Source organism: Armigeres subalbatus, unplaced genomic scaffold (genome assembly GCF_024139115.2).
Source record: "Armigeres subalbatus isolate Guangzhou_Male unplaced genomic scaffold, GZ_Asu_2 Contig141, whole genome shotgun sequence".
NCBI lineage: Eukaryota > Metazoa > Arthropoda > Insecta > Diptera > Culicidae > Armigeres > Armigeres subalbatus.
The window spans coordinates 220,940-248,418 of record NW_026942188.1 but is presented as its reverse complement, the minus strand read 5'-3'; the positions used below and the strand labels follow the sequence as shown (position 1 = coordinate 248,418).

General features: G+C 38.3%; 2 protein-coding genes across 4 annotated transcripts in view; one reads left to right on the top strand and one right to left on the bottom strand.

The window, feature by feature from the left end:
* The window catches only part of LOC134202768 (uncharacterized), a 126,305-nt gene extending 101,013 nt beyond the window's left edge, over window positions 1-25,292 (top strand). For all 3 annotated transcript variants that reach the window (XM_062677760.1, XM_062677758.1, XM_062677757.1), the window contains exons 5-10: window positions 7,967-8,545; window positions 8,639-8,791; window positions 9,009-9,141; window positions 10,149-10,331; window positions 10,552-10,690; window positions 24,877-25,292. In XM_062677760.1, coding sequence (XP_062533744.1) covers window positions 7,967-8,545; window positions 8,639-8,791; window positions 9,009-9,141; window positions 10,149-10,331; window positions 10,552-10,690; window positions 24,877-25,007 — 1,318 coding nt within the window. In that variant the 3' untranslated portion in view covers window positions 25,008-25,292. The remainder of the gene's footprint in view (window positions 1-7,966; window positions 8,546-8,638; window positions 8,792-9,008; window positions 9,142-10,148; window positions 10,332-10,551; window positions 10,691-24,876) is intronic.
* A 19-nt stretch (window positions 25,293-25,311) lies between these two features.
* Window positions 25,312-27,029, bottom strand: LOC134202769 (uncharacterized). Its single transcript, XM_062677761.1, has 3 exons — window positions 26,580-27,029; window positions 26,175-26,374; window positions 25,312-25,627 (listed from the first exon to the last, which is right to left on the bottom strand). Exons 1-3 carry the CDS (start codon window positions 26,800-26,802, stop codon window positions 25,322-25,324), a joined length of 729 nt encoding a protein of 242 aa, XP_062533745.1. The 5' UTR covers window positions 26,803-27,029; the 3' UTR covers window positions 25,312-25,321.
* Window positions 27,030-27,479: the final 450 nt, after the last annotated feature.

The following is a 27,479-nucleotide window of genomic DNA, read 5'->3' as shown; positions in this document are numbered from 1 at the left end:
TTAAATGGTATAAATTTTTGAGGATTTCTTTGATATTTTCAGTCTTGCATATCTCACAGGTTTTTACAAATTTTGCAGTTATTTTACCCATTTTTGGAAAATAGAAAGTTTTTAATAATTGTTCTGAATTTTCTTGAGCATTTCTATGAGCAAATAGATGAATTTTTTTTATTTCTTCTAATTGTTGCTTGTTATTTAAATCTTGCACTTTGATTTGAGAAAATCTTGCTTTTATAATTCTTGGATTGAATGTATCTTTATAAATTTCTTGGATAGTAGCCATTATTGGTTCATCAGTAAATATTCCGTTAATTACATTAGGATTTAAAAATTTCTTTAATTGTTCCTTCAAATAATCTCTTGAAAATCTAGGCTCAATGAAAATGTGTCTTTTATAATTATCAAATGGAACTACAAGGCCGTAACTAGATCTTGCTCCAATTTTAAAAAATAATTGATTTTTGAAGACATTTATGGGAGCTTCCGTGGATGGAATAAAGGAATTGTCATCATCTTCAGCGGAGTTCTGGGTTGCGGTCATGGAATTTATTTGAACTCTTGATAAAGCATCAGCCACAACATTTGCTTTACCAGGCTTATAATGAATTTCATGATCGTGTTCTTCTATGAATGCTTTCCATCTTTTTAACTTTGAATTGTTATTTTTTGGAGAGATGGCAAATGTTAGGGGTTGATGGTCAGTATAAATGATAATTTTATGACCATATATAAAATTTCGCAATGTGTGTAATGCCCAAACAATAGCAAGCATTTCTTTCTCATTGGTAGCGTAATTTTCCTCTGTACTAGACAAAGTTTTAGAAATAAACGTGATCGGTCTTTCTCCATCGTGAAAGTTTTGTGATAGTACTGCGCCTATGGCTTTATTTGAAGCATCAGTAGTTAGAAGAGAATGTTTTTTGAAATCAGGGAAAGCCAATACATCTTCTGAAGATAGTATGTCTTTTAATAATTTGAGCGCCTTTTTTCCGTCATTATCCGATGAAATTTTAAAGTTTCTAGATTCAGTCTTTGATACTTGTTTGTGTCCTTTATCACCTTTTAGAAAGTTGGTTAAGGGTTTTGCTACATTTGCATAATTTTAACAAAACGTCTATAGTATCCTGATAATCCTAAAACATTCTAAGTTCTTTCAAGTTAGTAGGCTCTGGATATTTTTTATAACATCAACTTTTTTGAATTCGGCATTAAACCATTTTTAGTTACAATAAAGCCGAGGAATTCTACTTCAGATTTGACAAATTCACATTTGTCTGGTTGAACTCGGAAATTTGCTTTTCTCAAAACTTCGAAAATCATTTTAATATTTTCCAGATGCTCTTCAAATGTTTTACCTACAATGATGATATCATCAATATAAACAAAACAAATTTTCCCAATATGTTCCCTTAGAACATCATCCATTACTCTTTGAAAAATACTAGGAGCATTCTTCAAACCGAATGGCATACGAACAAACTCGTATTTTCCATTATTCACTGAAAACGCTGTCTTTTCAATGTCTTTTTCAGACATGAGTACGTGGTGAAATCCGGAAGCTAGGTCAATAGTTGAAAAATGAATTTTTTCCTAAATTCGCGAGTACTGATGAAGTATCCGGAATAGGATAACGATCGCTTATTGTTTTTGTGTTTAGTTTCCTATAATCAATCACTAATCTGTATTTTTTTGTGTTCGAAGCATCCGATTTTTTTGGAACAACCCAAATTGGTGAATTATAGGGAGATCTAGATGGACGAATTATTCCATCTTCTAGAAGTTTATTGATTTGACTTTCAACTTCGGATTTTAAGCTATGTGGGTATGGATAAGATTTGGAGTAAATAGGATTGTCATCATGAGTCCTTATTTCTGCTTTGATCCTCGATGCAAATGATAACTTACCATCTACTGGTTGAAAAAAGATCCTGAAATTGGGTTAATAATTTGAGTAACTGCTTCTTTTGGTTTCCTCCAGATGGTCATCTCTGTATTTGGATTTGGTTAACTTCCTGTAATTTGTGTGCTAGTAAAGGAATAGAATTATTATTAATTTTCAATACATTTTTTGTGTGTCAATTATTGCTTCCATTTCTTTGAGTGTATCATGGCCAATTATTGCATCAAAGGATTTTAGCTTGTCCATATGATACAATTTAACATTTACCTCAGAGTAAGGTTTAAAAGTTTTGCTTGTGAAAATTTTTCAATTCTAATGCTTCCTCCAATTGAAGAAACATAAAATGGATTATTAACTGTGTGTGAAATTTTAGCAAATTTTGGATGAATAAAATTCTTATTCGATCCAGTATCGACTAACATTTTAATGGCTTTTCGCAATTACCATAAAATAAAAATATGGTAACGCGGAATTTACTCTAAAAAATTTAATTCGGCTTCGTCTTCTTGGGAAGATTCTTCATAATTATCCTGGTATTCAATTTTATTTTCGTATCTTTCAAAAGATTCTCCATCTGCGCAAGATTCTTCTGAAAGATTTGGTACTGCTTCAAAATATTGATTCATGTCCGTATAATCCATCGTTTGGATGTTATATTGTTTAGGATTCCTATTAGGAACTGGGGGTCTGTTTGCATAATTCACTTGTTGTGTTTTCATTGAGACATCGGTATCAATAAGTTCAGGTTTGACGTTTGGTTTATAGAAGAATGGGTTATTCGGTGGATTTTTGGGATTGTTTTGGGTAATGAATCTTTGAGGTTGGGAAGGAGTCCATTGTGGATTTGGTGAATATTGGTTGAAGTATTGGTTCTGTGGTTTCATAAATGGAACTATTTGTGGTGGTTTTGGTACAAACTTTGGTGGCATGTATATTGGTGTTGGGTGAATCACTTTATGTCCATGGATTTGCTGCAAAGGACGTGGTGGAATTCTTGGTGGTATTTTTCGGGTAGAAAATATTTCGAAGTGGAAGGTATGTCAAAGATTTGGGTTTTGTCATCATTTTCTCAATTCAATATTTTGATAGGTTATGCAATATGCATACGCATTTGCAAGGGAATCAGGTTCGTAATTTTTCAAGAACTTACCTATATCTCCATCTAAGCCTCTAATAAAAGCGTCAATTGCCTTTTTATTAAACATACTGATCATTGCTTTTGATGCTTCTGGATGTTGGAAGGCAGAATTGGTCTTTATTTGACTTGCTATCAAAGATAAAAGTTTATTAATTTCATCATAATATATTTTCAATGGTTTACCAGATTGAGTCATGTTCATCAATTGGTAATCAAGCGTAGTGAGGTCTCGTTTCTCTCCGTAATAAGTGAGTAACGTTTTCTTTATAAGGTTCCAGTTGATATTTACGTCTGAATTTACCAAAGCAGTATTTGCTTCACCTTTAATTTTTCTACGAATTACGGTGCAAATAGCATAAAATTTATTTTTTTGGGAAACAGTACTGGAAGAGTTTATTTGGTAAGCTCTTACCAGTGTATCAACATCACGAATCCAACTACTCAATTCGTCGGACGATCCGTCAAAATTTGGAATTCCGTTGATCAAATCTGGTATTTTTTCTATTGCGGATGGGTCAGCATTAGTCCCGTCTGGATTCAAATAATACAGAATTGGATCATTATAATCCAATTCCGGCGGAGTGGAATTTGCTTGTTCTAGAGCATCAAGCCTCTGTAGAATAGTGGTCACATCGATCGTTTCACTAGTCATTGTGAGATTTTTAAATTTGTCTATCAAATAATCCAGAATGATTTAATATGTATGTAAAGAATTTAAGAAATTTTCTGTTTTTATTTTAATAAAAATAAATTTATAACACTATTATTATAGAAAAAGTTGTTTCACTTTCACTTTCTTTATTAAATTATCTTAAAAGAATACTTACAATATAATCATGCTAACAACCTCGTTGTATCGGAGGCAGTGCGGTTGCAATGCTGTATCGTTTGCAATCTCGACTTTGAAAACAGGTGAGCTCCAATTGTCCCAGTGAAGTTGCGGGATCCCTTTTGTCTGCTGCCTAAATTTAACTTGCACCAGTGACTCGGGCGCTGTATCTTCACGGCTGCGTGTATACGCGGTAGAATCGAAACGTTTATATAGCCCACCAGGCTGTATCGCTGTGGCACTATTAAACTCTCACACTGTTTTTAAAGAACCAGTGCGATCTTCACATTCACTTATATGTTTGTTCACGTTTTATCACTGACAACACAATGGAATGGAATTACGCGCTGGTCCCTATTCAGGCGCCAGTTAAACGAATTACTATCCTAAATCTATTTTTAAAAATAACTTTATTCACTGTCCTAATCCTAAGCAAATCATAAAATGACTATCTAAGTCCTAAGCTAATTGCAAGCTAAACGTGCGCATTCCGATGGCTGCTGATATTTATAGATGGTGAAATGTATGTTGTATGTTTTGATTCGATAATGATAATTATCGATTGTTGATGTTTGGTCTCCGTGTGGCTCGGTGATATCGTTGACTGGATCGTGTATCGGGTCGGCGTGTTTTGGTTTTGCAGTTGTTTTGAATTGGCGGTAACTGTGTTTTAGATTGGTGGTAACTCAAATAAATATAAATATGCGAATCTCGAAAGAACGGCCTATGACTAAAAGAAGGAAAAATTCAACAGTGAAATTATCAGGCAAAACATAACTCTCGGCGTTTTGCCTAATTTTTTCGACCTTCGACCTTTTGACCTTCGAGTTTTTGATCTTCGACTTTTGGGTCTTCGACCTTTTGTCCTTTGACCTTTTTACTTTCGACCTTTTGTCCTTCGACGTTTTTATTTTCGACCTTCGACCTTTTGACTCAGATTTTTTGTTTCGACCTTTTGTCACTTCGACATTTTGTCCTTTCGACCTTTTGACGTTCGACTTTTTGGCTTAGATTTTTTTGTTTCGATCTTTTGACCTATTGACCTTTTGACCTTTTGTTCTTTCGACCTTTTGACCTTAGACCTTTTGACCTTCGACCTTTTGACCTTCGATCTTCTGGCTCAGATTTTTTGTTTCGACCTTTTGACCCTTCGACTTTTCAACCTTTAGAGCTTTTGACCCTTCAACCTTGTGACTCAGATTTTGTGTTTCGACCTTTTGTCCCTTCGACCTTTTGACCCGAACCTGTGTCAAAAGGTCGAAGGCCAAAAGGTCGAAGGTCAAAAGGTTGAAGGGTCAAAAAGGTCGAATGGACAAATGGTCGAAGGGTCGAAGGGTCAAAAGGTCGAATGGTCAAAAGGTCGAAAGGTCAAAAGGTCGAGTATGTATCATAACGTCGGAGGTCAAAAGGTCGAAAGGGCAAAAAGACAATAAATGAAAAGTGAAAAGTGAGACATAAGAAAAGAGTAATGAGCATAGGTAAATGAGAAGTGAAATGTAAGAAGTGAGAATTGATAAGTGAGAAATGAGAAGTGAGAAGTGAGTAGTGAGAAGTGAAAATTGAATAGTGAGTAGTGAGAAGTGAGAAGTGAAAAGTGAATAATGAGTAGAGAGTGAGAAGTAAGAAGTGCGTAGTGAGAAATGAAAAGTAAAAAGGAAGAAATGAGAAGTAGAAAGTGACAAGTGAGAAGGTGATATAAGGAGAGATAAAATTGAGAAGTAAAAAGCTAGAAAGAAAAGGAAAACGGAGGAAGAAAGACTGAAGAAAGAAATAAGTAAGAAAGAAGGTAAAAAAACAAACAATAAGAAAATAGGTGAAAAAAAGAAAGAAAGAAGTTAGAATAAAGAAAGAAATTAGAAGGAAAGTAGAAGAAGAAAGGAAGAAGGAAGGCAGACACGAGGAAATAAAAAGGAAGGTAGACAGAAGAAGAAAGTAACAGGGAAGGACGAAAGAAAATGAGGGAAATAAAAAACAAAGAAGGGAGAAATAAGGAAGTAAAAAGAAAGAAAGAAGGAAGAAAGAAGAAAGAAAGAAGGAAAAAAAGAAGAAAAAAGGAAAGAAAGAAGAAAGAAAGAAGAAAGAATGAAGGAAGAAAGAAGAAAAATAGACGGAAGAAAGAAGGAAAAAAGAGGGAACAGAGACGGAAGAAAGAAAGGAGGCAAAAAGAGTGAAGAAAGAAGGAAGAATAACTGTTTCCTGAAAAACTGGAAAAAAATGAAAGAAGGGAGGAAGAAGGAAGAAAAAGAGAAGAAAGAAGGTAGAAAGGAAGGAAAAAAAAGGAAAAAAGAAAGAAAGAAGGAAAAAAGGAGAAAGATTGAAGACAGTCAAAAAAAGAAGAAAGAAATAAGAAAGGGAGAAGGTGGATAGCAGCAAAAGAAGGCAAAAGGAAGAAAAAACGAAAAAAGAATAAAAAAGACGTTAGAAATAAGAAAGATAAAATATGGAAAAAAAGACGTTAGAAATAAGAAAGATGAAATATGGAAGGAAGAAAGAAGAAAAAAGGAAAAATAAAAAAGAAAATAATAAAGAAGGAAGAAGAAAAAGGGTCTTTCTTCATTTCGACCTTTTGTCCTTCGACCTTTTAACTCAGATTTTTTGTTTCGACCTTTTGTTCCTTCGACCTTCTGACCCTTCGACCTCTTGAGCTTTCAACCTTTTGTCCTTCGACCTTTTGTCATTCGACCTTCGACCTTTTGTCCTACAACCCCCTTATGCACATCCAATGCAAATTTAATATGAATTCATTGCAAATCCAATCCAAGTCCAGTCCAAATCCAATCCAAACCAAATGTAATTCAATCCTAATCCAATCCAAATCTAATTCAGTCCGAATTCAATCCCAAATCTAATTCAAATCCAATCCAAATTGAAATATAATCCAAATCCAATCTAAGCCCAAATCTTTTGGAAATCTTGCCAAATGTAATTAAATACCTATTCAAATTAAAATTAAATCCAGTCCAAAATTTAAACTAGATCTAATGCAAATTGAACATGAATCCATTACAAATCCAATCCAAGTCCAATCCAAATCTAATTGAAACCAAATGAAATCTAAATCCAAAATTCAATTCAAAATTCACTCCAAATCCAATCCAAATCCAGTCAGATCAAATTCAATCAAAATTTAGCCAAATCCTTTTAAATAAATTTAAAAAATAATAATCTGAATTCAATCCAATGCAAATCCAATCCAATGCCAATCCAAATTCAATTCAAATCCCAATTTCAAATCCAAGTGCAATTGAAATCTCATCACAATTTAATCCAAATCTAGTCAAATCAAATTCAATCCAAATTTAGCCAAGTCCTGTTAAATACTCATTCAAATCTAATCTTAATCCAATCCAACATAAATCAGAATTCAATCATATGCAAATCCGATCCAAGTCCAACCAAATTCAATCCATTTTCAATTCAAATGCAAGAAAGTGTCTAAAGCTTTTTCGGTTTAATCGTGGTACGTTTCAAATAATTTTTCATATACTGAGTCTTGTTTTATAAAATTCCGTTTTTTTTTTGTTCGTTACATTCCTGGAGAATAGAGGAGGAGTAGAATGTAGTAAAGTTAATATTTTTCCCGATACTTCATAGACCTGATCTTATCTACTACAGTTCTGTTTCTTTTTCGTGCTACTCGAACAGTTATCAAGAAATAAGATGGAATTCGCGCTATTCACATGAGAATAAAATCATTTTGCTTCCTTTGCGTCGTCTGTCTTTTCTATTTTTCTATTTTTTACGTGCAAAAAATAGATCAAGTATATCGAAATTCAATATTGACACCCCACAACATTCCAAATCACCTAATTCCATAGCGATTAAATCGAAACCACTGTAGGATAATTGCGATAATTTTCCGTAATCTGCCATAACGTGTTATTAATAATGCCACACCCATTAATCATTTCGCTCATCATCCCAACATTATATCGTCAGCGCCATTTCTAGTCGGTAATTGATTTACCGCACCGATCGACCGGAGCTCAATAAACGAAACCCATCGGTGTCGGTAGTAATTATCTTCACACTCCTACAGCGCACCGTTCTGGTCTTTTGTTCTCACGCTTCTTTTTCCTTCCCTTTTTCCTTCTTGCAGGTTGAACACCGTGATTCCTAACCCGAAGCCCGACGTACCCAGCGAGGCAATCATGTGGCACCTTGTGAAGCTGTTTAGCAATCCGCACGAATCTGGCCTTCGGCAGCGATGTACCAAGCTGGCTCAGGCCATTGGCACCTGGCAGCCATCGTTACGGGACGCATTGATGGCACGCCGCAAACAGCTAGATCAAGCGATCGAAGGTCTCGGCGTTCACGGTTTGACGGCCGATCACAGCGGATCGCTGATCTCGCTGCACGTGGCACTGAAAAATGAACTCCAGCGGCACATCGACACCTACAAAACCGCCATACACAAACTGGAGGAGCTTAGCACCGTGACGGTTAATCCAGATCCTGCCCAATCCTCCCACCAGCGGTTGCTGGCCATCAGCCACGGGGACATCCAGCAGCGGTTAATTGATAACAAAACACTACTCACCATGCTTGACAAACCGGCACTCAAACAGCTCAGCCAGCTGCTGGAAAACCTGACGCAGCGGGTCCAAAACGATAAGGAGGCGCTGTTCTGCGTGGGACAGATCCGGCGCATCGATACCTCAGCGAACACGGAGGAGAGGTAAATATTATTTCTTGAAACTATATTCCAACTGATTTCTCCTCTCCTTAAACTCTCAAAATTAATTTCATTTATTACATTTCACCCGTACAGACCTGCAGCTGGCCTGTTAATGAACTACTCCCGCGGTTGCGAAGCCGTTCTGGGACTGATGGGACCCCTGTCGGCACCTAGCAGCCCAACGAGCAATGGATGCGGCAGCGGAAGCGATGGTTACCACTCCGATTCAGACACAGACGAAACTAAGTATTTACCCCAGTAGCTAAGCCTTCCTGTTGCGTAATTGTGTTGGACATAAATTAACAACAATCATTCCCAGATTTCGCTTTTCATCATTTATCATCAGAGTTCTTACTAATGAATCGTTGAAAATTTTCCCCTTTTCGTTTTTTTTTTCGCATTTGCATTTTTGCATTTATTTTATTTACATCCCTCGATGGCCATGTGGACAATTGCCGAGCAGTTCCGAACTGGTGCGACAATACGGTACGATGTATAGCAAGAACCGAATCGACACGTTGGATTCGCTCAATAGTTTACCGCAGCTGAAACACGCCCACCAGCTCAAAGCCAAGATACTGTTCTCGATTATTGTGGTAAGGCCATAAAAGTGTATAGGTAAATATTGGAGAATTCTAAGATTTAAACAAATCTGATAGCATCAAATAACTAGCTTAGTATTGTAGCTTGTAGCAATTTCTTAGACAATTTTTTTACGAAGTCGCGTATTCTATTTATTTATTAATATTCGAATGCTCAGACGTGCTTGTTAGAAAATATTAATAAAATAACGCAAAATAAAAGTCTGTTACTTATTTAGCCGCACTGAGGTTAATAGTAATGAAGCAATTTCGAAGCCAATTTTTTTCTACATTGCCGCGTATTTCATTTAATTTTCTTTGACTATCATGTTCATTCAAATTCCTTGGGTAAGTTCCACTGAATTTGTGTAAATGTTATAACCACGAGCAACGTGTTGGAAGCTCTTAAATCACTTTCAATTGCTCCGAATGCTCAAACACGCTTGTACAAAAGTGATTTGACTGAAAAAAAATCGTTATTTTAATAACGCTAAGTTAAGACTGTTACTTACTTTGCCGCACTAAGGTTAAAATATCTCCTGACAAATTACTCTAACTGCTACCTGCATTCAACCACCGGTTAATAGGCAGCGGCATTCAAATAACAGACACTGGTCTCCGATACACAATTCGTAACGCATGGTCCGACCTATACTTAGCCTGTTAGTCAACGATCACCCGGATCTGATTATCCAAGGTGTCAATAAAGTAATCCACCGACTACCTACTCGACTGACGTCTGATGAACCCCCAATCAGTAAATCATATCCTCCGAGCTCAATGCCAACCAGCATCGCCATTATCGGTCTGTCCATCAGCGACTGACGACGACAGTGTCGACGGGAGTAGCGTGATAGGTGAAATTGACACCGTCGCGTCATCTGCACTGTACACATTTGCTTCTGTACGACGATTCCTTCCCTTTGCCAATAGTCAAGATCCACAATTTTGCAGTTGCTCCCAAGACAATGATTAACGGTTATTATTTCCCTCCCAATGATCGCTTCTCCCCCTGCCTGCAGTTGGCATTTCGCGCCTGCCATGGCCTGAAGGAACGCAAAGTACTCGAAGTGCGCCGAACGTTGCACGTGCTGGATGCGAACGACGACGCGACGGCCGCGCTGGACCGGGCCGTTCGGCAGAATCTCAAAGACACCGCCGACCGGTTTCCGATGGGCGACGTCGAGCGACAGGTTGCCAATCAGGTGAGTGAACTGCAGAAACGGTGCGCGTTATCACCGCAAACGATTAGCTACCGCAAACACCATGCGGGATAGACGCAATATTGGGTATGGGTTTGGGGTGGTGTGTTTAGTTTACCGATCCGATCAGCGACGCAATCTCAGGGCGATCGGTTTTTGTTCCGTTTATGATTTATGCTACACTGCCTACTCGTTACTGTTTATGGAACTTTCTTCGACGCAGGTGCTGTCAACGCTGCATGAGTATCCTTGCCTGGAGGCTTGCATCCCGTTGATCCACTACATCAGCGACTGTGTGCGGCTGGCTTGGAAGATGACCAACCAAACGGTGCCCTACTACCTGGATACGGATTTTACATTGGGTAAGTTGATGATGGCTCATTAATCAAATGTGTGTTATTACAAACCTCATGCGAGAAGATGGCGATTGACGATTACAAAGTTGTAGAAATACTAATTGCCAGTTTTCAACTTTAAATGGACGTTATTAAGACAAAGTAAGATGCCAAAGACACATTGAATAGTTCTGATACAATATGGTAGGTATGAAGCATTGAAACAGAATGTATTCCAAGATGAACACAGAGCATTTAACGATGACACACTGACGAAGTTAAGCTGAGTACAATGGGGAACGTGACCCATCAAATCGAATATTTCTCTGAAATTTATCATATAGGTACGTCAAAACTGTCCTGTGAAAAAAACCTGATTTTCTTAGAATTTTGATTATTCCTGGAAAAACTTCCAATAGGCTAGGTGTACCAGTTGTGGCTATAGCACCAGTTGTCGCACTAGTGCTTTATATGCGAAATGGCCAATCAAATCACCGCAAACTAAGTTCAAATCGATAAAGCATATTCATATGATACGATAACACCTTTGATTTCCTCCAAAACAAGCAATGCATAATTGTAAAAATTGATTTTGCTTAATTTTTGACGTCCTTTGCACCAGTTGTGGCACTAGTGGTCCCTATTTGGCCAGTCCCATAAGAAAACAATGGGATTTGCCAAATAAAGAACCAAAATTAAGAATAGTGCCACAACTGGTGCATGCGTTCCTATTATGGATTAATTAATTTTGAGGATAATAACAAATTGTATTGTGGTTTTCACAGCTGTACTAAGGAGCAGAAAGTAAAATCTTTCGCTTGATATATAAAGTCCACCCACATGCCTTTTACTTATTTTTTAAAAAATAGTTGTTCTTATGTATGGCGACAATTGGTACACCCACCCTAATTAATTATTTTCAAGTGAATTTTAGATGAAATTCTAAGAAACGGTAATCCAATCGGTATTTTTCCGGAAATTCTATTGAAAATTCCATTTCTGTAAGAATTTCTTGGCCAAATCTATATCTATATCCTTAAGTTTTCCACTGCAGGAATAATTTAGAAAATTTCTCCATTTATTCCTTCTGGGTTTCATCGAGGGACTCAGACGGAAAATTATCTGGAAAGGCCTTCGTTAATTCATCTAGAAATTCCTTAGGAACTTCCTTTTCAGTACAACAAAATTCATGTAATTCTGAAGGAATTTTTGTGAGGATTTCTAACGGAAATATTGGAGGTCTTTCCAGATAATTTTTTTGAGAAACTGTTGAAGCTATTTCTATAGGATTCGTAAAAGAATTCATTGACGACTTTCTGGATCGATTCCTGAGAGGATTTCCAAACAAATATCCGAAGATGTTTTTCATTCATTTTTTGGAGGAATGTGCGAAGCTATTCCTAAAAAGGTCCAGTAACACCGGGTAGACACCTTACGGAGTAAGATTCACCATGGTCACATTGCCAGCTTCAGGCAAATCCTGATCCAACAGATACCCTCCCCAATATCCAGCTCCGTGCCACTTATGAGAGTGTCCCTAAGTCGGTGACCTTTTTTAAGTAAGCACCACATTACCATTTTCTTCCTCTCCCTAGTTACGGTGAAGATGAGCGTATTCCGGAGTAGTAATTCTCATGCTTCTGTTAATTTTATCGTAGAAGGGAATCAAAGACACCTCCCCTTCTTGATTTCTGATAGCTTCCTGGATAAGGATTTCAAAAGAAAAACATGAGTATCACTAGTGTCCAATCTATGAATTACACCGTAACAATGCTAATGCCTGAATAAAATTTTGAAAGAATTCCTGGATGAAGTTCTGAATAAATTCCTAAGTGAAATTTCAAAGGAATTCCAAGAATTTCTTTCTAGAGTTTCGGAAGGGATTTCTTGAGGAATTACTGGAAGAATTTGTATGACAAAAACCTGAAATAATTGCTGATGCAATTCCTTGGAAAAAAATGGAAGAGTTCTTAATTCAGTTTCCTCAGGAATTCCTCAGGCAATTTTCAAAGAAATTCATAAAAGGAGTTCTCCCGAAACGTTTTCCGTTGGAAATTTTCATGGAATTTACTAAAGAACTGCCGAAGAAATTCCTAAAAGAATTTGTAAATGAATTCTTGTAGGAATCTCCAGAAGAATTTCCTAAGTAATTTCCGAATAAACTTTCGAGAATATTTCGAAAGGTATTCCCAAAACAAATTGAAGAAAAAATGGAGTTCTGAAAATAAATTGGAGCATTCCATCATAATATTTATCGAAAATTTATAGATTGGAATTATAAGAGAATTTCGACAGTCACTCCGTAATTTCTTTACGAATTCTTTTAGAATTTTCTTTGGAGTACGTTTTAATAATTCTGCCAGTACATTTTCCAGCAATTATTCAGGAAACTTGAGTAAGAATTTCTTGGAGTTCCTTCGAAATTTCTTTCCTTTAGATCTTCGGAGATTTCTTTTGAAATTTCTTCGGAATTCCCTTTGAGCATTCTTTCGGGAATCCCGTCAAAAACCTCTCAGAAATTCTATCAAGAATCCTTCGGAAATTTCATTTAGAAATTCTTTTGATAATTCCTTCGAGAAATCTTTAGAAATTTCTTATGAAGTTCATCCAGGAAATCGTTAGAAACTCCTCCGGAAATTCCTCTACGATTCCATTTTTATTTTCGATAATTTTTCAGAAGATTTCTTAACAAAATTTCTGGAATAATTCCTGCAGGAGTTTAGAAAGGAATATTACATTGTTGTTAAAAAATATGAAGAAATTTACAAAGGCTTTTCGGAAAGTTTTGCGAAAGGATCCCTGAAGGAGTATTCAAATGAGCTATATGGAAAATTTCATAAATTATTCATGGAGGAATTCTCTAAAAAATATCTGGTGGATTTTTTGGAGAAATTCTTGGAGGAATTTCTAAATGTATTTTAGAAGGAATTATTGAGGGAATTTTCAAAAAACAAACTGAATAGGTTTTTGAAAAGAATTTTTTAAAGAATTGTTGAATAAATTTCCTGAATAATTATTAAAGGTATCCATGAAAAAATCCAAATGGAATTTTCAAGCAAATATCTATTGGAATTTTCATAAAATCAAAACCTTGTTTTGAATCTGGAATAAGGACTTTTTGCCAAAAAGAAAAAAAAACAAAAATATCGGGTTTTGCAGTCGATCCATCATCATACTTCTTCGGATGGGGAAGGGTCGTTTGGCCGAAAGCAGTTTGGCCGAATGCCACTAGGCCGAACAAACTCATTTTGCCGAAACCCATTTGGCCGAACGGGCCATCCGGCCGAATAGATCATTTGCCGAATGGGGCATTTGACCGAAAAGATCATTTGGTCGAATAGGACATTTGGCCGAATAGGTCAATTGAAAAGTGAGATATGAGGTGTGAAAAGTGAGACGTCTCACTTCTCACTACCTATTTCCTTTTTCTTAATGTGAAAAGTTTTTTCACTTCTCTCTGTAAAAGTGAATAGTGAGGCGTACTCACTTCGCGTTTCTCAATTTTTACAGTCAGAAGTGAGAAGTGAGACATCTCACTATTCATTTCCCACTTATACAGTGACGAGTGAGAAATGGGGAGTGAGTAGTGAGGCGCCTCACTTCTAACTCCTCATTTCTCACATCTAACTGTAAAAAATGAGTAACGCGAAGTGAGTACGCCTACCTACTCACTTCGCGCTTCTCATTTTTTACAGTGAGGAGTGTGTAGTGAGACGTTTCACTTCGCACTTCGCACTACTCACTTTTTAAAGTGAAAAGTGAGAAATAACGAGTGAGACATCTTACTTTTCACACCTCATTTCTCACTTTTCAAATGATCTATTCGGCCAAATGTCCTTCTCGGCCCAATCAAGTGTTCGGCCAAATGTCCTGCTTGGCCAAATGCCATATTCGGCCAAATGTGCTTTTCGGCCAAGTGTCCTTTTCGACCAAATGTGCTATTCGGCCAAATAACCTTTTCGGCCAAATGTATTTCTCGACTATATTACCCTTTCGGCCTAATCCCACCTGAATTTTTTTTCGATTTTTTGTAAATTTTTTTCATGGGGTTAACTCATAGTTTCATTAACGCTAAACTGCCGCTAACCGCAAGTCGAGCACATCTGTATATGGAGTCCATATACAAAAGTGCTTTACTTACGGTTAGTGGCAGTAAATTTCGTAATCAACTAAAACCTACTGGTGTAAAAAAAGAACTGGGTGTAGTTTAACCTTTAAAAAATCCTTAAGGAATACTTGTGTCTTGAGAACTTTTTCGAAATATCCTTAAACGAATTATTTAAAGCGCTTCTTTGTCGGAATTCCTTCGGGAAATTCTTCAGTAATACCTACGGAAAATATATCAGGGGAACCTTGTGACCTACTCCAAACACAGCTAACGACATAGTTTAGTTACGCTGCCTTGGAATGGTTATTAGCCCCCCAGACCAAAACGTATGTTGTGGCTACTTATGCACTTTGTATGTTAGTGAAATAATCTTAATAATTTGAATAGCATGCAGATATTACTCGCTGGCATAACACCATCATGCTAATGGAGGAGATAATTTGAGATCGGTGAGCCCTCTAACAATAGATAACAATAGTGAATCTGATCTAAAGTGAATCTGGATAAAACTAGTAAAATTCCCTTTCGATCCCATATAATAGGCCTATTGGCATTCATGCACGTAATGTGAGATGGCGCAAATATAGTATATTAACAATATAGTCCACTTCGTGAATCCCCATATATTAGGCAAGAGACAGCACATTCACACCATCTTGCGTCACAAAGGGTAACTAACGCCTGAAAACGATAGCCAAGGGGTGCGGTAATTCCAAAAATTACACTTATTTTACAATTTTAAAAAATTTGAATTACTTTTTACAAAATTTTATTTTTAAACTCAGATATCAAAATGGGGTCATGAAATGGTTTCTAGCACATTATTTCGACATGTTATACTGCAAATTGATTCATACGTTTAAGCACCCCTCGGAATGTCTCTTCACTACATTGCTTGACTTTTGTGACACCGCGGCGCTACTGCGTTGTCTCTTCAAATCAGCCAGAGTGGACTATATTGGTAATAGAGTATATTTGGATGGCGGGAAGGCGGCGTGTGTCAAGCGCAGCCTGGTCGTCCTGCTAAAAGTTTTGTGGTATGCCCTGCGGACCAAAGCCGGTCGTGGCCGGTCCTGTAGTCATCCGGATGACGTCAATGATGCTAGCGCCGTGGGATACACTCAAGGAGCTAGACTTTACTAAGGTGGCGCAGATCAGCGCTGCGTGCCACTAGTTCTCTCTTTTACTCTCCCACTGATCTTATGCAACGCAAATAGTGACGTGACTATTTGCGTTGCATAAGAACAGCGGGAGAGTAAAAGAGATAACTAGTTCCACGCAGCGCTGATCTGCGCCACCTTAGTAAAGTCTAGCTCATTGGGGTATCCCAGGCACACACTAGGCACACAGGCACACGCCAACACACTAGGATTAGGAACAACATTCGGATAAGTAGAATCTTAGATTTAAGTGTAAATGGGGTTAAAAGAGATTTAAATAAAATAAATTTGGATCATGATTGCCATTTTTTGTAAAGATCGGCATTTCTTTTGGCATCTGGGTGTTTCCGGGATTAACTCGTTCGTAGAATTTTGATGTGCTAAACCACGAACCTGATCGAACGGCTGTCGAGGATAGGCCAATACACAAACGAAAGTCGATTTTGGTTTTATTAAATTTTGTCTCATGCGACCGGGGAACCCGGAATTTGACAACCTACCGAAATTCCTTTAAGGGAATTCCTTCAGAAATTACTTTTGGAAATTGCTCTAGAAATTCTTGCGGAAATTCATTTAAGAATTCTTTCGATCTTTTTCAAGAAATGCCTTTAACAATTATTTCAGGAATTTTTCAAAGAGTTTCTTCCAGTAATTTCTTAAGAAATACCTTCGGAATTTATTTAGAATATCATTCAGGAACGTTCTTGTTTTTTTTTAATTCATTCGGACATACCCAAGGAAATTTAATTAGTCTCAAACCTTCGGATATTCCTTTGAAACATTTTCGGAAATCACTTCTGAAATTTATTCAGAAACTCTCTTGTGAAATTGGAAAAAAAAATCACGATGGCCACACGTTTCTATACAGATACTTTTCACACATTTTTGACGATTGTGACATGATTTCAAATGTCTCGATAATATGTTCGGTGTTTTGATGGCTGTTGATTTCAAGATAGACCATGCCGAATGATAAATTCAATCCAAATCGGGTGAGTAGGAAGGCAATTCCTTTTTGTTCGGAAAACCAGAAAAAAGCATTCACAAAGATTTTTTTTATACATGAAATGACGCTCAGTGTTCTTAGAATATACATCTGTTACAGCCTGCTGAGTTGTTATGCCCATATAGCTACCGATTAAGTCCATTATTGTCTGTTTTTGATTTGTAGAAGCAAACTATAAAAATCTGTACGGATGATTTACAGACGCCCTGTATTCTCCCGCATGTATCGAAGAGACCATGGTTCAAAGGGTTGATTGTGGAACGTGATTTCATTCGAAGTCGACAGTTTAATGTCTAATCACTACTTGCTAAGTGCACCTACCCCAACAAACAATTTTAGCTGAATAAGCTAGTTTTTTTGCTGAAGAAGACTATTTTTAGACCAGCTTTTTACGCGATGGTGCTATAATGCTTTGAATTTCCCCTTTTTGATATTGTTGTGTCCACTATATTTTTTTCAAAAATAGATCTCAGCAATCTTGTTCAATTTTCTACGTAGGTATACACTGCCGTTATACGCATAACTGTCCCATGTATATAGGGAATCCCAGCAAACATGGGACAAATATGCGTATGACGGCAGTACAGGGGTTAGGCAAAATGATTGAGATAGGCAAAATTTGGCACAAATTCAAATCCTTATAACTTTTTGAAAATTTGATGAAATTAGACAAAACCGGAAGCATTCGACGGCAAATTTAGTCAAGATTTAGGAACATGCATGCAACGAATACTGGCCCCGGACACCGGAGATGTTCTGGTTTTTCGGAGGCTATGTCAAAAACACAATTTTTCTGCCGCTCGTATTTTTGTATGGTTTGAAGTTACATCGATGAACACTATTTTCCTTGAAACTAGATCTTATTGAAAATTGAATGCGGGTGGTTGCGCTAAGATCCGTTGAAAAACATCCGAGATATGGCCATTTCAGTAAACCTGTTTCCGGATACTATGGTCAATTATGTATATCCTTCCAATCACGTATATATTATCCGGTACCATATTAATATTAGCATCAAACTTCAAGATTTTTCACGGAGATGCTTCAGGAAGCATATTCAGGACGATCAGTTGCCCTGGCCACTCTGTAGTTTTTTCCAGGTGTCCCGGGGGAAGTGGCCAATTTGCAATAGTTCGAATATCTAAATGAGTATCAAAGTTCAAGGTTTTTCATCGAGATGCTTTTGGACTCTCCTGTCGAATAGATTTCGCCGCGCACGAAGTTGACCATCTACAAAACGCTCATTAGACTGGTCGGCCTCTATAGCCACGAAAGTTGGACGTTACTGGCGAAGGACCAACGCGCCCTTGTTTTCGAATGGAAGGTGTTGCGGACTATCTATGGCGCGGTGCAGATGGAAGACAATACGTGGTGGAGGCCAATGAACCACGAGTTGCAATTGTTAGCCAGAATGTCAGACGACAACCCGATTGAGATGGTGCTTGTTGGAAAAAGTGTGAACGATGATTCATCAGACCACACGACCTGCTGCCATTGATGCGCTGTCCTGTCTTTGTGGGCTTTGCACCATCGCTTTCTTGCGTTCGCATTCTTGGGTTTTATTAGAGGTTTGACAATAGCAGCGTGGCCATACAGGTTCATTTTATGCAGTTCTCTAAGAATGGTCCAAGTAGAAACTGGATCTTCCATAGAGTCATTAAAGCTGCAGTTGCTTTTACAGCAGAAATCCGACGGTTTGATTTGACAATCCGTCGCAATGAGCGTTGTTGTCGGTCATCCAGCTTCCGTTTTCGTCCTTCGGTTTTTCCGGGAGCTGTTTTTCCCTCCTTGTATTGTACCATAATTCTGCACACTGTTGCGGGAGATACTCCTACCAATTTGCTGGTTTCCGTAATCGATGCACCTGCTTCACGTGCACCGACTATGCGCCCACGCTGGAACACGGATAACACGGACGACATTATGAACCAAACAACAAGAAGACGACTTTTTTTTTATAAAAACAAAGCTTCTACACACCATGCAATGGGAACAAAAGAATCAGACAAAACAGTACATTGTTGTGACCGTGATCACTGAAAAAAGCGCCAGCATAGACTCATGCAAAAGGCTATAACAAAAAACATATGGCAAAAGTTTTGCAGCAACAAAACCTACAAAAATGAAATTTCATCAACGTTTTGGTATCTTAAAATGATAACTGATTACATACACACCCGGATAAAATTCATAAGGCTATTTATGAGCTTATTGGAGGACGACGTAGCATTTTAGAGACATTCGAAGAGAACTGCATAAAATGAATCTGTATAGCCGCGCTGCTATATAAAACCCAAGAATGCGAACGAAAAAAAGCGATGGTGCAAAGCCCACAAAGACTGGACAGCGCATCAATGGCAGCAGGTCGTGTGATCTGATGAATCATCGTTTACACTTTTTCCAACAACTGGACGAGTATACGTTTGGCGCTCAGCAGAAGAGGCTTATTATATAGAGTGTCTCCTTCCTACCGCCAAGCATGGCGCCGACTCAGCAGTGGTGTGGGGTGCTATATCTTGACATGGCCATGGTCCTATTATAGCACTTAAGGGCAAAGTGAAGCCTGCCTGCTGATTCTGAAATTATTTTGGAAGACAAGGTATTTGTTCATATGATGACAAAGCCGATGATGGAATCGGTCTTTCATGGAGAGGATGGAATCTTTCAGGATGATAACGCTCTGATTCACAGAGCGAAGATCATCAATACGTGGTTCGAAGCACATGCTGATGATTTTGATCACCTGCCCTGACCTGCACAATCGCCGGACCTCAATATAATTGAGTCGCTATGGTCAACTCTCGAAGCAAGAGTGAAAAAAGTTTTGGCAAAAAAAAATCCTTTGGAAGCAGTTCAACAACATTATGAATCCATCCCCCGTCTAATCCATGCAATTCTGGCGGCAGTATCACTCGCATATCCGAAAGCTACCTAATTGGTGATCATTTCAACTATTTATTTATTTATTTATAAACAAACCAAAGGCACTGTGCTTTCGCTACATAAAGAAGCCGTCTCCATTCTACTCGATCCATGGCCTCGAAGTCTGCGAAGGATCCGCAGGCCGTGTTCCACTTGGTCGATCCACCGTGACCGCTGCACGCCTCTTCTTCTTGTACCGGTCGGATCATTATCGAAGCATCATCTCAATCGGGTTGTCGTCAGACATTCTGGCTACATGCCAAAATTTCACCGTGTGGGTAGTTCTCCTAACAGTTGCAACTCGTGGTTCATTGGCCTCCACCACGTATTATCTTCCATTTGCACCCCGCCATAGATGGCCGCAACATCTTCCATTTTAAAACTCCAAGGGTGCTTTGGACCTTCGCCAGCAACGTCCAACTTTCGTGGTCGTAGAGGCCGACTGGTCTAATGAGCGTTTTGTAGATGGTCAACCTCGTGCGGCGGCGAACTCTGTTCGACAGGAGAGTCCAAAAGCATCTCCATGAAAAGCCTTGAACTTTGATACTCATTTTGATATGGTTTCGAACATTTTGCAAATTGGCCACTGTCTTTGGGACACCTGGAGCCTACTACAGAGCGGTCATGGCAGCTTATAGTTCTAAAATGCTTTAAAAGTATCAGCTTTTAAAAATCTTGAAGTTGAAACCCATATTGATATGGTTCTGGATTTGCCACTTCCCCGGGGCACCTGAAACCTACTACAGAGTGGTCATGGCAGCTGCTGATTCTAAAATGCATTTAGAAGTATCAACTCAAAAAATCTTGAGATTTGATACCCATATTGATAGGGTTCTGATCGTTTTTCAAATTGGCCACTTCCTCCGGGGCACCTGGAACCTTCTGTAGAGTGGTCAGGGCAACTGATCGTCCTGAATATGATTCCTGAAACATCTTCATGAAAAGTCTTGAAGTTTGATACCCATATTAAAAGGGTTCGGATCGTTTTCAAATTGGTAACTTCCCCAGGGCACCTGGAACCTACTACAGAGTGCTCAGGGCAACTGATTGTCCTGAATATGCTTCCTGAAGCATCTCCGTGAAAAATCTTGAAGTTTGATACCCATATTGATTGGGTTCTGGTCGTTTTCAAATTGGCCACTTCCCCCGGGACACCTGGAAAAAACTACAGAGTGGCCAGGGCAACTGATCGTCCTGAATATGCTTCCTGAAGCATCTCCGTGAAAAATCTTGAAGTTTGATGCTAATATTAATATGGTACCGGATAATATATACGTGATTGGAAGGATATACATAATTGACCATAGTATCCGGAAACAGGTTTACTGAAATGGCCATATCTCGGGTGTTTTTCAACGGATCTTAGCGCAACCACCCGCATTCAATTTTCCAATAAGATCTAGTTTCTAGGAAAATAGTGTTCATCGATGTAACTTCAAACCACACAAAAATACGAGTGGCAGAAAAAATGTGTTTTTGACATGGCATCCGAAAATCCGGAACATTTCCGGTGTCCGGGGGCCAGTATTCATGACCATGCATGTTCCTAAATCTTGACTTGAAATTTGCCGTCGAATGCTTCCGGTTTTGTCCAATTTCATCAAATTTTCAAAAAGTTATAAATAAGTTTGAATTTGGGCCAAATTTTACCTATCTCAATCATTTTGCCTAACCCCTGTACATTAAACTGTCATAATTTTTCTTGAAGATCAAACACGCCTCTGGTTTTACAAGTTGAAATTAAATTAGCGTATATTTGTATAAATCATCTACGAGAAAAAGTGAGTGTTTATTAATTTACGACAGACGTAGGAAAACTAAAAGTTATTTTACAAATACGTAATAATCACGCATGTACTGGTAACATTTTCTTTTAGCGGATCTGTTGGTTGTATCGGGTCTCCTAGACAACCCTCTTTCTACACAGTCGATCGAACTAAAACTAAAAAAAATAACATAATATTTGCCACAATAATTTGTGAGTCAACCGTCGTAAGATCTGGAACTTTGTTTCAATTTTCCAGATTTTTCTCAAGCCCTAGAAAAATTAAACAAATTTTATCTTCAGGAAAAATAATTAAAAATGAAATTCCAATATGAGAGGTTGGAATGAACATGAGCATGACAATGAGCATTATGACCGCACAATTCGTAGTTGCTACTCCGTGATTGACTGAACTTGCGAAATTGTACAGAGAACACAATGAATGGGGCTTGGGATTAGCTACCCATTCTCAATGTACACGTTTCGGGAGCTCAAATATTTAAAGTCAATAACGGCGCCAGCCACGTCCTTACGGTCATATAGGAATGGAAGGATTGTTAGTCCGACTCTCGTTGCTACTAGAGACCGAGTATACCTCTGCATCTCCACGATTGTCTTGGGATAGGATATCGTTTTAGTTACAAAGGATAATTTATCTGGATTCACTTTGGTAAGCGATGCGATCTATGGGATGGGAAATAACATTAATACGAGTTAAAAGTTAAAACATGCACGCCCGGTGGCATATGAAAACTGAGGAGATTCGCGTTTTGGACGACCGCACGGAAGCGCAGCACTCTGTACTCACTTGCTCGATGGCTACAGCAAACTATTGAAGAGTGCGCTTTTTTACCGCGCGCAACATGCGCATGAGCCACCGAACACAAGATAGATATTTTATTTTATATTTCTATCCCGACGCACTTACTTGTTCGATACTCTTTACTCTTTACCGGCCGCGCAATGTAGAACACAATAATTCGGCTGACCGCGCGATCGTTCTGCTGTCCGAAACAAGAGAGATCACGCTCCAATGTTTGTTGGGACAGGACGTTTCGGATTGGGCTTTCGGAAATCAATCTCTGTGTCAGCGTCAAAATATCAGGATATCAAGCACGTCGTGTGTGGGTGCGTTGAACATCCTGCAACATGATCTGAGTAGATTGAAAATGTCCGGGTCAAAAAAAAAAAAACAAATAACAAATTAAACTCGTTAGGGAAGTGTTGACGGACCTTGATTTAGAGTATATAAACATTATCTATATGTGTTTGAAACAAGGGTGTTATCGATCATTTAGTAATCTGCGTTCGATCACTTAGTAGTTTGTCAATAACTCATTCCTGAGGCTAAATTTCAAAATTTGTTGTATGGTACTTCTAGTGCGATCGTTTTTCTACAACTCTGCCTAACAGGTCAATGTTTGAATTCAAATTATAACGGAGCTATAGCGCTAGTAGCAGTAACTTATACTAAATGATAATAAAATTTCAATCATTTAGTATAAGTTACTGTTACTGGAGCTATAGCTCCGTTATTAGTGAAAATCATACAACGAACTGTTAGGCAGAGTTGTAGATAAACCTTTGCACTAGAAGTCCACCATACAACACATTTTGAAATTTAGCCTCTGGAATGAATTATTGACAAACTACTAAGTGATCGAACGCAGATTACTAAATGTACGATAACATCCTTGGTTTGAAAAATAATGATGTTAGAATTAGATTGTTTGTGTGCACTTTGTCTAGCGGAGATCCCATTAAAACGTCGTTGTCTCCCGTCTTTTTTTTTGTTTTTTTTTTTTTATTTTCCAAAACCCACCATCAAAACAAGTCAACAACATCAATCGATAGTATTAGAACCCTAGAATCCCTCCTTTTTCTATTGTGTAATTGTTATCTCTAATCTCTAGTCAGCCGCGTCGGTTACCTAAACTAACTCTAGTTGTAAGAATGATAACATGATGATGATGATGATGATGATGGTCCCGCCACATACCCCTACAAAGGTTTGAGCTAGACGATTTATCTTTAAGATAATTAATAATGATCAATTTTAATCAGATTTGGCAAACAATAAACGATCCGATTATTTCCAAGAACTGTAAAATGAATTGTATAAAAAGCAAAAGCAAAAGGCTCCGTAACGCCAAACGGCAAATAAGCCTTCCAAATAGTCGCAAGATTAAAAAAAATAAAAAAATTAATTAAAATAGCCTACTACGTGAGAAAACTTATAAATAAATTCGCACCACAATCTGATTTTGAATTTTGATGAAATTTGAATAGGTAGGGGAACTGGGGGTAGGACTCCCACGTTAAGGAAAATGCCATTTTTATCAATGAAAACCACCATTTCAGCCAGTTTTCATCAGCGCATACTGAAGAACAGCATATCTGCGACTGACTACCGATAACAGATATCTAATTGTCCATTTTATTGCACAGAAATTTGATTTTTAAAAAGCACCCGAAAAAAAATGATTTTGAAACCATGCGGGGTGAGATGCGCCAGTGGATGGGATAAAACGCGCATGTGCTTATCGTACTGATTTTCATTTTAATTGCCTACATTAAGGCAATTAACCGAATGTTTCAGCTGTTTCGGTCATACGAAATGAGCATGGGCGTAATGCCCCACACCGACCTCAGAAGTTTGAAGGCCCATAAAATCGTTTTAAAACCATTTTTGACGACGATTTCGTGTGGAACATAAAGAACACGAGTAAGCAGCATGGCTCATGGCTCAATTATTAATTTATCAATGTCTAACAGCGACAGAAAGACTAAATTCCACCGAGCTAGAATTGCATCAAAACACGCAAAAATCGTTTTTTCGAGTTTTTCATGTATAACTAGAGAAAAATCATGAAATATATGTATCCAATGGCAATATTTTTCATTGCTTTATCGTATAGACTATTGAAAATAATCAAAATGGGGATATTTAACCTTATTCAGGGGTGGCGCGTTTTAACCCCTATGGGCGTGCTACCCCCACTTCCCCTAAGCAATTTTAATCGTGCATTCTTATGCGATGTGTGGCTTTCTGAGTGGTATATAGCACTATGGGTATCTGGGCCTTTTACAAAAAGTTTGTTTTTGAAACAAACATCTATAACACTAAGTGTACAAGAATGGCAGAATTGAAAATATTGTTTGCCTTTGATTTGATCAGAAAATATTTTATATAGGTATATAAAAATTACTTTAAACAAACATAAATAATATAACATGTTTCCTTTTTTTCAGGCCTTCTCCAACCGGAGAAACACGAACGCTATCCCATCTCGGAGAAGCGGTCCGACATCATCCGGGCGTTCCTGTGGCCAGCTTTAGTTCAGAACGGGCGCTGCGTTTACAAGGCCGTAGTCGCTACGTAACCCAACACATTACCAGAACTCAACCAGCATTTGCTCAAAGCTTTTTTTCCAATCGAATTAAACAAGAGAACTCATAGAAAGGCATTTGTTATAATGTAGACATTTATTTGCTGCAACCAATAAATCGAATCAAGAGTTATTGTTCCAAATAATAGCTAATTAGGTAATCCATAAAGCTGATTTTAATTACATACGCACTCTGAGTATCCATTATCGGGTTATGACAGATCATGTACATATAGTTGTTAAGAAAATATGGAATAAAGTTTAAGTATTTTCACCACGAATAAATTGGAACACTACCAGTTTCGAAGTTACTTTGTTTGCTGTTGCGTTATCACATCTCCTTCGCATCGAGTTTCGAGACAACCCTCGGACCGGTTGTCACTGTTAACGATCGGCAATAAATGGAGCCTGAATTTGGCACCAGCAGCACTACTGCTACATTCCAGACGATGAGTTTGATAGTACTGCACGATATCGGAGGGGAACTTAAACTGGCGCTCCTTCCTTTTTACGAGTCCGAGCGCGTACATTCTATTCGGAGCGGTCAGGCGAATGAACAGGTGAAAGTAGACGCCGGCAGCGTGCACCGAAAGGATGTAGCGGATGTGAGGATGCTGTGAAAGGAAAGGATCGATAGCTGTTGCTGAGTTGTCAGATGAAATGAGATAATTTCGGTACATTTCCATTCTCTTTCAGTTTCGCCGTTTGCATAATCACTATCAATTGTATAATCCGAAATGATCATTTTTTCCAATAAAACGGTTGTGAAACAGTGCAATAAAACATTGAATTTTTCATGGAGTTTGAGATATTCTCATTTACATATTGCTTTTCTGCAGTATTAAATCAAACTTCCAAGTAGTAAGTAACAATTATCATAAAAACCCAAACGAGAAATCAAGAACATAGAATTATAGGAATCCAAGATACGTAAATCCAAACAATCAAAGAAATAATTATTTGAAGAGCTTGTCATGAGTTTATCATTTCTTAAATCTTATGATGCTTTGGCATCAGATTGTCATGTGGTTTAAATTGTAAATAACAAGTTGTATCTTTAAAAAAATCCACACGCAAAATAAAAGTAATTTCAGGTCAAGAGCTCAGAGAAGTTTAAAATCAGATGGAAACGAACCTCACTGAAAAACGAAACAGACCCACCTGCGTCTTGAACGGTCTAACCAAACAGCTTCCAACCGGACTTCCTCGTAGCATTTCCTCACTCTGCGGCCGGTCCACTGCCCAGAAGTACGGTTCCAGCTCCACGGTGTCGTAGATCACGTTGTACAAGCCAGACCCCGCCATCATCGGTGCCATCGCTTCTGGCGGGTCAGTGCCCTTCGTTTCTCGTTGTGCGGCATCTGAATCGATAGGACGAAAAAACGCTAGTTGAGTTGTTTTTCCCGTTTGGAAACCATCTGCTGCGATGGCATACGAAGACACTGCCATGCCGAGGAGTGATTAATTGTTTTTCCGCTATTATGGGTCGGCCGCGTGGATGTGGCGTCCCGTTCGACTAATTAGTCTCCATTTGTGGTGTCTCTGCGTGTAAACTGAATCAATCACCTTGCTCACGCCAATGATGCGGTTGCTGCTCGGGTTGTTGTGGATCATCACCGTTTGATGACTGTTGGCAGTGGTATTGATCTTCGGCTGATTGAACACTACTCGTGGACGACGTTGGACAGTGGCGACGCTGGCAGTAGATCAGTTCCATTATGCAATCGATGATGCGTTGCACTAAATTGGAGAGCAAGTTTAGCGAAACGGTAACGCAACAGCAGCACATTGATTTTCTGCATCAAAAGGAATTCGACTCAGATGACACTTGTCTTTGTAGACTTCTGGACCGAGTAACGTTCGGCAGATGCTCTCATTACGACGATTTGCGGCGAACTGATTTCGACTTGTCGTAATCATGTCTGGATTGTAGAGCGGCGCAAATTCTCAGACAACATGTGGTACAGATGTTGGTTGATTTTCCATTACGATGCTTCATTCAACATCTTGTATCACTTCGAGGAAAGTCGACCACGAGTATAGATTCAGATAGCATAGTTCTACAGACAAACAGATGTCACTCTTGAAGAAAATATGGTGGAAAATCTTCGTCGTCGAAAACATTGGCGGCATATGTTGCACAATGTACTCGAATCAATAACGCTTCAATTCTAAAAGCTACGCAGTGATTATTCACTTCTGTCGCAAGGTATCGAATTTTAAAAGAACCGTTTTGCGGAAGACGTTTTGCGTACCCTCCGCAGACTGCGTGGTTGGCGAAGTACACCCATGGACCGAGCTGAATGGAGAAGACTTTTGTGTATTGCACAGGGCACTCCGGCCTTAATCTGGTAATAAATAAATAAATACTTTTAAAATTAATTTTACATAGGAATATTGGGGCCTTCCTTGGCCTAGCGGTAAGATTCGCGCCTACAAAGCAAGACCATTCTGCAGGTGGATGAA